This window comes from Phodopus roborovskii, unplaced genomic scaffold (genome assembly GCF_943737965.1).
Source record: "Phodopus roborovskii unplaced genomic scaffold, PHOROB, whole genome shotgun sequence".
In the NCBI taxonomy this organism is placed as follows: domain Eukaryota; kingdom Metazoa; phylum Chordata; class Mammalia; order Rodentia; family Cricetidae; genus Phodopus; species Phodopus roborovskii.
This window is the reverse complement of record NW_026126567.1, coordinates 30,750,527-30,764,240: the sequence shown is the minus strand read 5'-3', so window position 1 is coordinate 30,764,240 and position 13,714 is coordinate 30,750,527. Positions and strand designations below refer to the sequence as shown.

The 13,714-nt window shown below is 42.6% G+C and overlaps 1 protein-coding gene across 1 annotated transcript in view; it reads left to right on the top strand.

Moving 5' to 3' along the window:
- Positions 1–13,137, top strand: part of Samd12 (sterile alpha motif domain containing 12) — a 421,073-nt gene extending 407,936 nt beyond the window's left edge. The window contains exon 5 of the mRNA XM_051202548.1: positions 12,697–13,137. Coding sequence (XP_051058505.1) covers positions 12,697–12,719 — 23 coding nt within the window. The 3' untranslated portion in view covers positions 12,720–13,137. The remainder of the gene's footprint in view (positions 1–12,696) is intronic.
- Positions 13,138–13,714: the final 577 nt, after the last annotated feature.

Below are 13,714 nucleotides of genomic sequence, written 5' to 3'. Positions count from 1 at the left end.
CTCTCAAGAGCCTGGACTGCAAGGCAGGGAGCATGTATCTGAACTGCTGGCTGCAGGGAAGTGGGGAGTGTGTGTGTGTACATATGCGTGTGTGCATGCATGTGTACGTGTGTGTATGTGCAGGCATGCGTGCGTGTGTGCGTGCATCCGTGTGTGCGTGTGTGTATGTGTGTGTGTGTGTGTGTGTGTGTGTATTCTCTGGATACAGTATGTCAAGGTGAAGGCCTTCACATTTGCCTGTTCCAAGATTATGTAAAGATGGGAAGGTGACATCTAAGCCAGAAATAAATAAGGTTTAAACTCTGCAGTGTTGCAAATTGGTGAAATCTCGAGCCTCATACATACTTTTGGACATCTGGGCTCTATTACCGGAAATTCCATTAAACCTTCAGCTTCATAATTCTGCATGGAAACTGGTAAATTGCAAGGTCCTGCTGATGGCCACCAGCCAGTTTAAGCAATTAATCACAAGAGTCCCCAAGCAGGTTTGGAACACATGCCAAGTGGATTCTTTGAGGGTAAACTGTGTATACAAAATAAAGTGCCCAATCCACACAGTTTCATAGCAACACATCTTGTAGCTCTGCCCACACAGAGAAATTACCTGTTATCATTAAGACATCCAAGACTCATAACTTTTTCCTCAATGGAAATGAGTACTAGCCCAGGGAACATCTCCAAATCTCGTTAACTGTAACACAGACTTGTAAACTGATAATTCCCGTTTAAACAAACTGACCAAGCCCAACCTTTTTTTTTTTTTTTTTTTTTTTTTTTTTTTTGCTATTCTGGTCTTGGTCCACTACTTGCATCTGTCCATCTGTCCCTTGTGTCCAGGCCAAGAACCAACACCCACAGCACTGCGACCTTAGATCCTGACTTCAGACCCCTGCCAGACTCTGAGGTTGAATAGCTCACAACGAATGCTCTATTTCTCCTAAGGTTTCTTGCTTGGTTTTGCCAAGTCTAAGAGGTTTGCGTAAACGAGATAATCTTCTGCACTTTGGGATGTTTATAGAGTTTTTCTTAATGGCCATTTTGTATAAACAGTGATTCTGGGAACTTGTACAAAGGCAGAGAGAAAGCCTTGTGTCACCCTGACAAAAGGAGGCAGGTGTGGACAAGAACAAACTTATAATATGGATGACAACAAAGGGAGTTCCCCTTGCTGGGTGACTTCCTTTTCTGAGGCCATCTTGCTCACTTTTCAGTTCTACAGCCGAGTAGCCACTTGGCATATGCAGACATGTAAACATAAGTGAAGTAAAATTAAAGCTAAAAAGTAATCTCTGTGGACTAGAGAGATGGTTCCGAAGATTAAGAGCACTTGCTGTCAAACATAATGACATGAGTTCAATTCCCAGCACCTCCGTAAAAGTCCAGGCATGGTCTTACACATGCCTGTATCTCCAGTGCTATGGAAAGCTGACACAGGCGGATCTCTGAGGCTCCCTGGGCAGCCAGTCTAACTGGTGAGCCCCAGGTTCAGTGACACTCACTGAACTTAAGAAAATAAAATGGAGGGTAATAGAACAGGCTATGACATGTGACCTGCACTCAAGTGCATGGATCCGTGCATCTGCATACACTCACACTTATCCTATATACTACACACACCACCGCCATCACAGCGAAGTTCTTTCATTCACTGCTCATGTGTCAAGTCCTCAGTGAACACACCCAGCCATTGGCGACTGTATTAGAACAGCTAGGACACTTCCATCACTGCCAAAATCTGAAGTATCCAGTGCTACAGTAGGTTGGGAGCCCCCTGACCTTGCCACTCAGAGTGTGGTCCATGTACTAGTGACACTGGTGTCAGCTGAGAACTTGTAGAATTACATGGCCAGGAATGTGGTATCCTGTGATTCATCACACACTGAAAGCTGAGAGTCACTTGCTGAGGTCCCCTGTGCTTTAAGAGTGTGTGTTGATGTTCATCGTTGTTTGTCACCTTGATTTGCTTTCTTTTAGCTTGCACGGCACTGTTTCAGGAAGAGATTCTTCTAGCCCCCTTGAGACTAGGCATTCAAAAGGAGAAACAGAAACACCTTGTAGATTCCTGCAGAATGCTTTCTGCTTTCTCTTGAGAGAGCTTCAGAAACTGGAGAGTATTTTTACTATCATTCTTTCTCTAAAGAAGAGACTCTTAGGTAAGAATACTTTTCCATGGAAGGGGCTGTTGGACTGGCCAACAGGGAAGCTCTTGATATCAACTAGAATTAAACAGTGCAAACAGACAGGGAAGAATAGGTGGATGAATAAAGAAACAAGCAAGAAAGAAAAACTAGGTTTGCTCATACAGTTGACAAACAGGCAAGCAGGTCTCTGTGCTCTGTGATGGAGTAAGCTGGGGCACAGAAGCAATGGGAGAAACTAGAAAACAATGCTTCAGAATATCCCCAGCCAGCTGGCTGATGCTGTAGAGAAGGAGGGGAATTTCAGTAGCAGCTGGGACTAAACTCCAAGGTGCATACCTGTGCTCTCTCTTTGATTCATTGTTGCTTGTGCCAGTGGACTGAGTTTTCCTCAGAAAGGTTGTTTGGGCTGTTAGAGTGACTGTCAGAATGTAATGACTTGAGACATTCACATCTATCCAGTGCAAAGGATGGAGTCACTGGGGTTACTGCAGACTAATTGTCTGTACAAATGCATCCCGGATGAGAGCAGCTGGCTGGCTGGACCTTTCTCTCCCCACCCCCTGCAAAAAAAAATGCATCATTTCAATTTGTGTGGTACAAGGTGAGCATCTCCTGCTGTCAGCTGGTATCTGGTTCACAATAGCTCTAAGCAGAGGGGCGTTTGGCTAGTTTCCAGAGGAAATCACTCCTAAAGACCTAAGGCAATAGATAGGGCTCCATATACTGAAATCCCTACCCCAGCTCTCATTAAAGAACAAGAGTGGGCACTCCACCCCAACTTCCACACATACCTGCTAACTCCACTCATGTAATTCTCTTCATGTGTTCGTTTGCACACCCATTCTCTCATTTGCATGAACATGTGAAGAACAGCCTTGATATTCCTGGTGTTTTCCACCACAGCCTACCATTTCCCTGAAGGAACTTGAGGTTCATAGCAGTTTCCAGAGAGACTATAAATACCACCTTCCCCTGAAACATGGTCAGAAATTCAAATCTATGGTCGCCCTCTAAAAGCAATAGATCTACTTCCTCCCATTTTGAGCTCAGAGCAATGTGCCAAGCTCCTTGGAAGACTTCTAAACACCACGAAGTGCTAGCCTAGAGACAGACATATCATCATCCAGTGATGCTAGTACGAGACAACACAGCTTCTAATATAGTTTCATCATGTGAATTTGAAACCCCTCAAGCCCTACACCCTCAAAGTAGTGTAGATCTCTTCAGGCAGTGTGGGGAGGAATACATACATGCGGAAGCCTGCAGGAAGCATAAAGTACTGGGAAGATATAACATGTCCAGGTCCCTGGAACCTTGCATAAGGTAGACAGTTTGCACAGGTCTCAAAGCTCTCCTGCCTGCCGTACTCTGTGACCCAGCACTGGATCACTGCCTTGTATTATATCCAGCGTTCTTGTTATTTTGTTATATGAAAAGAGCAAGGCTATAAAGCACATTTTCCCACAGCCGATACCACTTTTCTCTGTCTGAAGGACAAATAACTACTATTTAAATACTGGGGGAAAGACGTGGGTGTTTTCATGGCCTGCTGCCAACCTGGCTTCATGAGCATTACTGCGACTCTTGTTAAACATATAGCTTTCCAATCTTCCCCCTGGACATTCTGATCCAGTACAGGGGGAGAAAGCGAGACAAAGCAAAAATTTTGAGAAGTTCCCTGAGGTGAGTCTCACGCAGGCAAGTTGGAAGACCTGTGGTGCAAATGTCAGTTTTCAAACCCTGGAAGCTGAAAACCCAATTTAACCTGCGTGAATCGGAGTCGATTTCCCGGAAAGGTTTAGTTTAGGTTTGTTTTCCATAGTCAGACTTTAAAATGTATGGGCTAAGGTGGTGGCTCAATGAGGGAAGCACTAGCTGCTACAGTGTGAGGGCCAGAATCCAGGTAAAGCCAGACGCAGTGTGTACACAACTATAAACGGCAGTGCTACCATGGCAAGATGGGAAACACAAAGGAGTTTGTGAGAGAGCTAGCCTGGCCTAGGCAGCCATGTACTACAAGAGCTGTCTCAAGCAAGGTGGACGGCAAGGCCTCTCATTTAGTCACACATGATATGGGTTCTGTGCCCCCACACTCTCCCTCTCTCTCTCTCTCTGTTTCTCTGTTACACACACATACACACATGCGCACACACAGAGAGAAAGAGCCCACAGAGAAAGAGCAACAGAGAGGATTTTTAAATTGTAAAAATTAATAAAACAAACTTTTATTGGTATATTATTTATAGGATGCACTGTGGTACACACAGAATAATCAAAGCAGGGTAACTATAACCGGCGAAATATACGATTTTTCAGCCCCATAGAACTGAGTAGCATTTCTACTTGTAGTAGGAAAGTAAGTGAACACAAGTCCTTGTGCCTTCTCGCCCTGCCTTGCTCACCTACTTGCTCTTGAGCTCAGAAGTGAGGAAAAGAGAAATCTCGGCTTACAGAGAGCATGTCCTTTCCTTCTTGGTAGTTTCAAATCAGGGCCAGTTTCCTCTGTTCTGAATCCTTCAGAACTCCCCAGAGCCCATGATGACTGCAGAATCAGGCAGCAGAGATAGTCTTCTTCTTACCATACCAGGAGCCAACCACATTCTGATAGGAAAATAGAAACTATGGGGTCAGGGCATGAGAGATGGTGATAAGGTCCTTCCCTGTTATGTGTTAATTTCCTACTCGGCACTTGTGGAATAAACAAGCACCCGAGCATGTCTTAGCCAAAGCAAGGGTTACAGCCTGGCTCATGACCACAGCCTATCCTAGGTCACTTATTTCTCTAAGGCTGGCTTTCTTCGCCTGTGGACTGGAGGTAATGTGTCCTCCCTCACTTAGTTGCTGCAGAGCAGATCTGAGTGTGATGCTGGGCACACGGCAATAACTTTTTGCTGTCATCGTCATGTTGTTTATAAACTGTATTATTCACTCTAGAGAAATGTCCAGAGACCTACAAAGATGACCATAGAGACAGCTGATCTGAACAAGGGGGAGCTAATGAACCCCCCAGACTGATAGCTAGGAAACCAGGATTGGACCGACTCAGACCCCCTGAACATGAGTCTCAGTTAGAAGGCCTGGACAGTCTATGGGACCTCTGACAGCGGAACCAGGATGTATCCCTGGTGCACAAAAGGACTTTGGGAGCACATTCCCCATGGAGGGATACTCCCTTAGCCTAGAGACAGGAGGGAGGGCCTAGACCCAACTCCAAATGACTTGACAGATTTTGTTGATCCCTCCTGGAAGGCATCACCCTCCCTGTGGAGTGGGGGGGAGGGGGAATGGGATGGGAGGGTGGTCTGGGGGCATGGTAGGGAAGGAAGGAGGGAAAGGGAAAGGGAACTGGGATTGATATGTAAAATAAGATAAATAAATAAATAAAAAGTAAAAAACTGTATTACTCAGAAATCTCCATGGGAATAGAAAACAATCAAATGACATGCAGTTATTCATATACATGCACATATTTATATAGACATACACAAACACATATATGAGACAGGCTTAGTATAGGAATGGGCTCAGTTAATTGTGGAAACAGAAAAGTCTCATGATCTCCCGCTTGAGAGCCAAAAGTATAGTTCTGTTCTGAGTCTGTATGTAATGGCAGAAGAAACACCAATGTTCTAGCAACAAACAGCAGAAACATGAATGATCCATTACTCAGTCTTGCCTATTCAAATCTGAGGCCTACCCACATTATGGAGGGCCATTAGCTTTTCCCAACCTACCAACTCAGGCATTGATCTCTCAGACAAATAGCTTCACAGAGACATGAGAATAATAGCTAACCACATATGTGGGCACCCTGCAACTCAGCTGGGTTGACACAAAAAGCTAACCTTCACAGTATGATGGATTCTACTTTTCTAGGACATGTGAGAAGTTACGGGGTAATGTACATATATTGTCAGTTTCATTGTTACTCTTCATGCAAGTTCTCTGGCACTCTGATACCACCTTGTTAGAAAATCTGACCTCCATTTCCATGTAGCCAGGGGATAACGCTGATTCCTCAATCACATTCTCAGTGAGAAAATGCCCTCTTAAAAGTCTCTTGAGAACAAGGAGTGATAGAGATGGAACCAGTACCTCCAGAACCACATATAGTATCTCATACCAGAAGCCCTGATAGCAAAGCTTAGTTTTATGGCCACATAAGTCATCCCTTGTCCTCCTCTTATAACTTCTTGCATGCATACTAATTAATTAATTGAGCATATCTGCCTAAATCATCCCATCTTGATTCTTATAATGGCATGCCTGCGAGGGTTCTAGAAGTTAGAAGTGATTTGGTTTTAAAGGTTTTGATTGCATTGAATATAAAATCAAATAAAATGAGAAAATGATGAATAGATGAGGGGAGTGGGGTTTGAAATTAGCCTTATTTCCTGTGCACATAAGAGGCCCACTTAGGTTGGTTTTTATCTTGACCTATTTTGAGAGTGAGATATTTGGCTCACAGCCAAGAATAGAAAATAAGCAAAGATCTGTGTCTGCTAAACCAACCTCAGCACTTTTGACATTTCAAGCAGGAGAAGTCTTTGTTGGGGAGCTGTCCTATGCATTCCTAAGTGTTTAGCAGTGTCATGACCTCAACTCACTGGATGCTAGTAGTAGCCTCTATGAGTGACAACCAGAAATGTCTTCCAGACAGTGCCAGTTGTCTGCCCTGTGGCAAAACTGCTCATTTGAGAAGCACTCAGCCATACTGTGAAAGGTTATAAACTGTTAAGAGACAAGTAAACCAGCTTTCTGTAGGATAAACCTCTTGTACAGCACTCCATAGCTAGGATTCATGTTTCATGGAAATTCTTTTACACAGCATACTTTCTTGTTTTCTCTCTTCTCTTGCTGTTGAAGTTAGAGAATTCCTTTTCCTAATGTGCATTCTTTCTTAAAATCAAAGGAGACTTATGGCGACAGCAGATCTGGGTTCTGGTTTCAGCCCTGTGCATTCTGGCCACAGGGCAGTGACATGTTCATGTGCCTGCCCTTCTCTGAACACATAGTGATGGAGGCCTCCAAAATGGCACTGGGATTGCAGCAAGTAGTTACCTATAAAGTCTTGGTCAGCCTAGGGTGCCTGCTCAGTAAACCATAGACCTGCTTACTGGCTGTTACGTTGACAACTGTGGCACCCACTCACGCCAACTATAAATTACAAACACATAGCCAAGAGCAATTTGGGCCCACACCAAAGACCTTAAACTTGCGTTTCATGAAAGACACATTCTTTCACAAAGACATTTCCCTTTCTTTCTGAATGGAAGACCCTAAATGCCATCTTTCAAAGGAAAAATTGTATTTGCTCCTCTCAAGATCATGAGATGTGGAGTTACTTGACACAGTATCTTTCCTCCAAACATCAAGTCTTCATCCCCTGTTGCTAGGGAGAAAGGAGACAAAGCTCAACACTTAAGTCCAGGCTGACCGTTGCCTGCCCGGAAAGTCACTTCCTGCCTTTGAAGTGTTGGAACCTCCTGTTATCAGGCGACTGTCTGAAGTCTGACTAATGTAGAGAAGAGTGGAACCAGAGTACAGTGACTGTGACCCGGCAGGTGGGGAGAGGTTACCAAGGACTGACCTCTGGGCATTTTGTTTCTTTTCCTAGCCCTTAAGCAAGGAGATACTTGTATCTTTGATTTCCCAAAGGAACTTTTGGAGCCTGTGATAATAATAAAACAATAGAAGCTGTCACTCACTCATCAGTTATCTCTTATTTGCTAAACATGATTCAAAGCCCCATCCTCTGAGCTCCTTTCCTCATCACAACAACTCACCTAAGTAGAGATGACGTTACCTATTTTAAAGATGAAGCAACTGAGTTTTGAAAAAAACTCATGGTTTTTGCATCACAGTCATCTAGTAAGTGATAAGCCTTGGAAGTGAACGGGAGATCTTCCAGAACCCATGCTCTCGACTACTGGGTTTACAAAGCTTCCCTACCTATCCCATATTCTGAATCAAACATGACTGACTCCAAGGATGCAAACTTACTTACTATATGAAACAACCAAATAATGAGTCTTCTCCAACATTATATCCTTCTTAATTTCACAACTACATATTAAGCACTAACTGTACACCTGATATTGCATAGTGTTTTAACAAGACGCAAATAAGATGTGGCGTTACTCTCAACAGGTTGAAGGGGAAGCTGAGGTATTGCTTATTGGTAGAGTGCTCGCCTGGCATGTACAAGTCCCTGAGTTTAAAAGAGGGGTGTGATAATTATATTAGATAAAGTGTTTTTTGAGAACTTGTGGTAAATGTTTAAGAAGCCATACTAGCACCCAGGAGGGAGTTCTTGACTGTATCTAGGAAGAGCAAAAGCTTCATAAAGAACATGACTCCTGGAAGAAGAAGGTTCTGTCTGATGGAGGAGGTGGTATTCATGGAGTCAGAAGTATACAAAGAAAACATCCAAGAAGTTGGAGCATAGGCCAGAACGATGCTTTCAAAATGGTGAGATAGAAGGATTCAGGGATAGCTGAAGCCCAAGGGGATTGAGTGTAGTGAAGTCTTGCCTATGAATTTGTAACAGTGACCACATCCCTTTGGGCATGGCTTCAGGCAGACAGAAACGGGAAAGGGGGAAGCATGAGGCTTGGTCTCGCTTGTATGCTCTCTTTCTCTTGGGTCAGCGGATCTGATAGGAAGGGCAGAGACAAGCTCCTTCGATACTTTATTATTATCTGTGTAAGTATTCCCCAATAAACACCATTTATCATTTATCTTGAGTCTAGTTAAATCATTACACCCTTGCCTTCACTAGAGCTCAAAGCAGATACCATGGGAAAGATAGTCTGCCTCCGATTTAACAGAGACAAATGTGCCTTTGACCAAATGTAGTTTTTAGTTTTATTTTGTTTCTTTGTTTTCATTTTTGAGACTAGGTCTCACATAGCCTGGCCTCCTAGCCCTCAAATTTACTATACAGATAAGAATGACCTTGAACTTCTGATTTCCTGTATCTAACTCCCAATGGGATTATAGATGTATACTGGGTTTCTGCAGTGCTAGGAACTAAACTCAGGCTTCATTAATACTAGGCAAGCTACTGTACCAACTAAGAAAATCCTCAGCCCCATTCACATAGTGCATGAATGTGGGTGTGTGCCTCATGTTCGTGCACACATGTGTGAAGGCCAGAGGTTGGGTTTCATGTCTTTTATTGACCTTCATCTTATTTGTGAGAGAGGGTCTCACTGAACCTGGAGCTCATAGATTAACTTCACTAGCAGGCAGCAAGCTCTTGCCTATAGCCTTCCAGCACTGAGATACACATCACACACCAAGGCATTATTGATTTTTTATTTTCACCTTTGAGATAATATCTCTGCGTAGGTCTGGTTCCCCTGGAGTTTGCTTATAGACCAGACCGGGCTCATACTCATAGAGACCTGCCTGCCTCTGCTGCCTGAGTATTGGGATAAAAACAAGCAACCACCATGCCTGGCAAAGAACCCATACTCTATATGGGCACAGGGAGTCTGAACTCAGGAACTCAGGCCCTCGGGCTAAAGCGTCAGGTACTTTACCCACTGAGCCACTACCCTAGCTTGCTTTATGTAGGTTTTGAACTATTACTTCTAGAGCTGATAACAAAAATCTCTAGTGAGGGCCAGAGGGATGGCTGAGGGGGTTATGGGCATGTACACCTAAGCCTGACCACCTAAGCTCTACCTCCACGTCCCATATGACAGAAGGTGGAAAGCATATGGTGCATGCCCATATACATGTGTACACAGACACAATAAATTATCACATTTAAGAGAAGTCTATAGTGATGACAGAAAAGCCTACCATTGACCATGCATGAGAAAAAGATTAAGGTTCAAATTTGGCTTTTGGTTTGCTTGCTTGCTTGTTTGCTTGCTTTTTTATTTTCTTTTGTTTTGTTTTTGAGTCAGGGCTTCTCTATGCCAACCTGGTTATCATGGAACTCACTTGTTAGACCAGGATGGCCTTGAACTCACAGATATCTGCCGGCCTCTGGAGTGCTGGGATTACAGGTGGGCACCACCACACCCGGTTTAGGTTCAAGTTTAATTTAACTGAGTGTCTTATTATCCAACTTGAGTAAATAGTGACTTCTTGTTTCCACTGAGCTTAATAGCGCATAGCGACTCAGCTAAAAGACACCAAACACTATATAAAAGGCATTATGCCACAATAGACTTCCTCCTTTGACTGTTTCTCTTCCCAAGAATACTGCTTGTGATAGTCACGTGCCAAGATCTTGTCAATCCTGAAAATTTGTCTGTGGCCTCCACTGCCTTGCATGTTCATATTCTATTAAGAACACATCACTATTCTTTCGGATACAAATTAATTTCTACTCCAATTTTCTGTCCTGCCTATCATCAGCTTTCATTGTGCTGATTGGACTTGTGGGTAAACACAGAATCCCACCCAAGAAAGTGGAGCATAAGAAAGACTCTGGACACTTATATTTTATATTTTCAACCTGTTACCACTTTTATATCACTAGAGCAGAACACACTTATCTTTAAATATAACTTGCACCCTTATGACTTGTGTGACCTTAGGCTAGTAACACTCTGGACTTTGACTTCCTTATTCATGAAATGGGTATGCTTTACCTTTTCCTAAGCAAAGTATTGGGCACTAAAGGTGAAAAAGCATTAAAATATAATAGGCTAAGATGAAGTCCATGAATATAAATTAGACATGTCTGTCCTCCATAAGCTCTCAGAAAGCCACGTAGACACAATGGTTATGTGAATGGTAAACCTGACTGCAATTTCCACACAAAGATTAAGTCTGGTAACTCCGCAGGGCTCAGTCTCTAACTGTCATTATTCCTGTTTGAATTTTATTTTGTTGGCTTTTGTCTAAGAATATACGTCTCCCAGATCTGATGGTAACAACAGCTTCAAGAATATTGTGCTGTGCTGTACATGAAATCGGTGCTGAACTTCAAGGCTGTATGGTGATCCATACATTAGTCTCTGTCTCTCCCTTTCGATGACAATGGAGTGTCATCTCTGTATGAAAGTATGAAGTATTATTTTCCTATATAGTACTGGTGAATGTCGACTACCATGATACACTAGGGAATATTGTTTGGGAGTGAGCCTAATTTTCCTTACCGTTTTGCAAAGTCTTTCAACAGTGACACTAGTAGCACTTTTTCCATTTTCATTTTCCATTAGTTTATGCATATATTACGTTGTGTATTATAGCATATCATAACTGTTCATCCTGTTGCCATATAATCATCCAAATTATTATGCTAATGGGCTTTTAATCATCTATCATATTAATGTACTATAATTTGCTTAACTTAAATTTTCAACAATAGACTTGTTTCTAGTTTTTTTCTGTAGTATAAATAACCTCTAGGTTACAGAGTTTTGCTCATAGCTTCTTTCATTTTTCATATTTTTCCTTTGGGTACATGCCTAGGAAGGGGCTCACTAGATAAGGAGATATAAATTTTTAATGACTTTTAAATAAATGGATGTTATTTTTTCCAGTTTACAATGCCACGAGCAAAATGTTAACATTCTGCTCACAATGCAATCTTATCAGAAGGGTGTGTTACTATTTGATATTTAATATACCAATACCAGAGGACCTTTTGTTTTGCTTTTCCTCATAAACAAGTTTTAATCAAACACTTACAAATTTTGTATATTCTTGTACTTTGTAAAGCCACCTGGACTTGAAGACCTAAGAATACTTCTTTTCCATCAGTAACTCCTACTGTTGCTCAATAATTTTATGTGTATTAAATAAAATGAATGTTGAATTCTTAGAAAAATATTATTTTATGTCATAATAATGAGTTATTGAATACCTGTGTGTGGAGACCTGTGTGTGGAGTAGCCAGAAAAGTTAAAATAAGGATAATGTATCTATTCCAGAATTCCAAAAGTCCAAAGAAGGACCACAGTGCAAAGAGTTCTAATCTCTAGTCAGATTTGAATGACTTTTTCTTTCTAGCCTCAATCCAACTTGGTTTTCAATGTGCAAACTCAGGAGCTCTTAATCATACTGCTTCTAATATCTCCTTCTTGGTTTTATTCAAGAATTCCTAATGAATGAAATCATACACACGCATGCGCACGCGCGCGTGCACACACACACACACACACACACACACACACACACACACACGCACGCAAAATGTCTTAGGCAATTTCCAGATGCATAATGCCCCCAGATGGGTACAGGCATGCAGCTGTAGAAAATAAGATGGGCTGCCAACCTGCACCTCTGTCAAGGGACTGAATGTCAGGTCCAGAGACCCAGTTCTGCCCTTTATTCCAGGCAATGTGGCCTGGCTCTTGAAATGGGCATCCTCTGTGTGTTTGCCAACTGGTACAAGAATGTTTCATGACCAGCCACTACTAATCTATCCTGAGTTGATTAAGCCTCATCTTGGCTATCCGTTTCTCTTTTCCAAAAAGGTGTTAGGGTTTCTTTAAATAAGATAATTGTTCCATGTTGGTATCTCAGACTGTAGAGAAAGTCACTAACCATGTTTCCCTGCCACCCCTCCGTTTTTCCCTTCTTGCAGCCTCAGCAGAGTGTTCTCCATAAACATGTTAGCCTTGCAAGCTGCCGCCCTGCCAGTGGATATGAGCATGGCCTGTTCCCCAGAGAAAGACTTACTCATGGTACTGCCTGAAGAGATCCTTGGAGCACCGACAGAGTAACTGGATTAACTGAGAAAATGCCTATTCAGTCAAGATCCTCAAATTTGGGAGAAACATAATCTTGGTTTGCAGTGGATTTTCAAATGAGGTGCATAACATACAGTGCCAACTCGTTCCAAGTGGTCACTGGCAGACCATTAGCTGGAAAACTGCTTCCAGTTTTCATCACTGTGCATAACTCAAGTTCCCCCTTGGGCTCTGTCTGTGCCCTTCACTAGAAGTCCTGTTTTAGCATGGCAACTACTGGATTATTTCATTAAGTGTGCAGATGGCATGATGTTTTAGAAAAAAAAATACAAGAGTCCTGCAGTCTCGGTGGAAGGGTTCACAATATTCTGCCCTAATAGGAATGTAAATGTGTATTGACTGTGTTAGTTACAATGTCCAAAGGTGTTCTGTCCAACGCTGAAGCACTTTATATGAGAACAGTACATTGAGATGAAATAGCATATTTGGTACATGTAGGAAAACAAACGTTCTCTCTTTTCTTTACAAATCTTGTCTTATTTCTGGCTCAGACTGTCCAAGACAAACTCCACTCCTAGTATCTTCCCAGTTGTCTGTGGTAGATCAGTGTAAATATGGCCACAATACTGTTAGACTTCACTTGCTGACACTTTACTGGATAACTGGATTACTTACAGCACAAAGGGAAGCAGAAGCTAGCCAGCCTGGCGACTGGACTGTTTGAAGTCTTGGTTCCTTGTTCCCAGGCACAACTTAACACATGACATCATGACACTCTGTCCAGGATGCTGCTCTCTAGCCGATGCGTACACACTCTTCTTCTATAGCGGAGATCTTCCAAGCACAAAGACCATTGTGGATTGATGCCAAGAGCAGCAGAAAGCAACCTTTCTTAGTGGCCCCACTTGTACA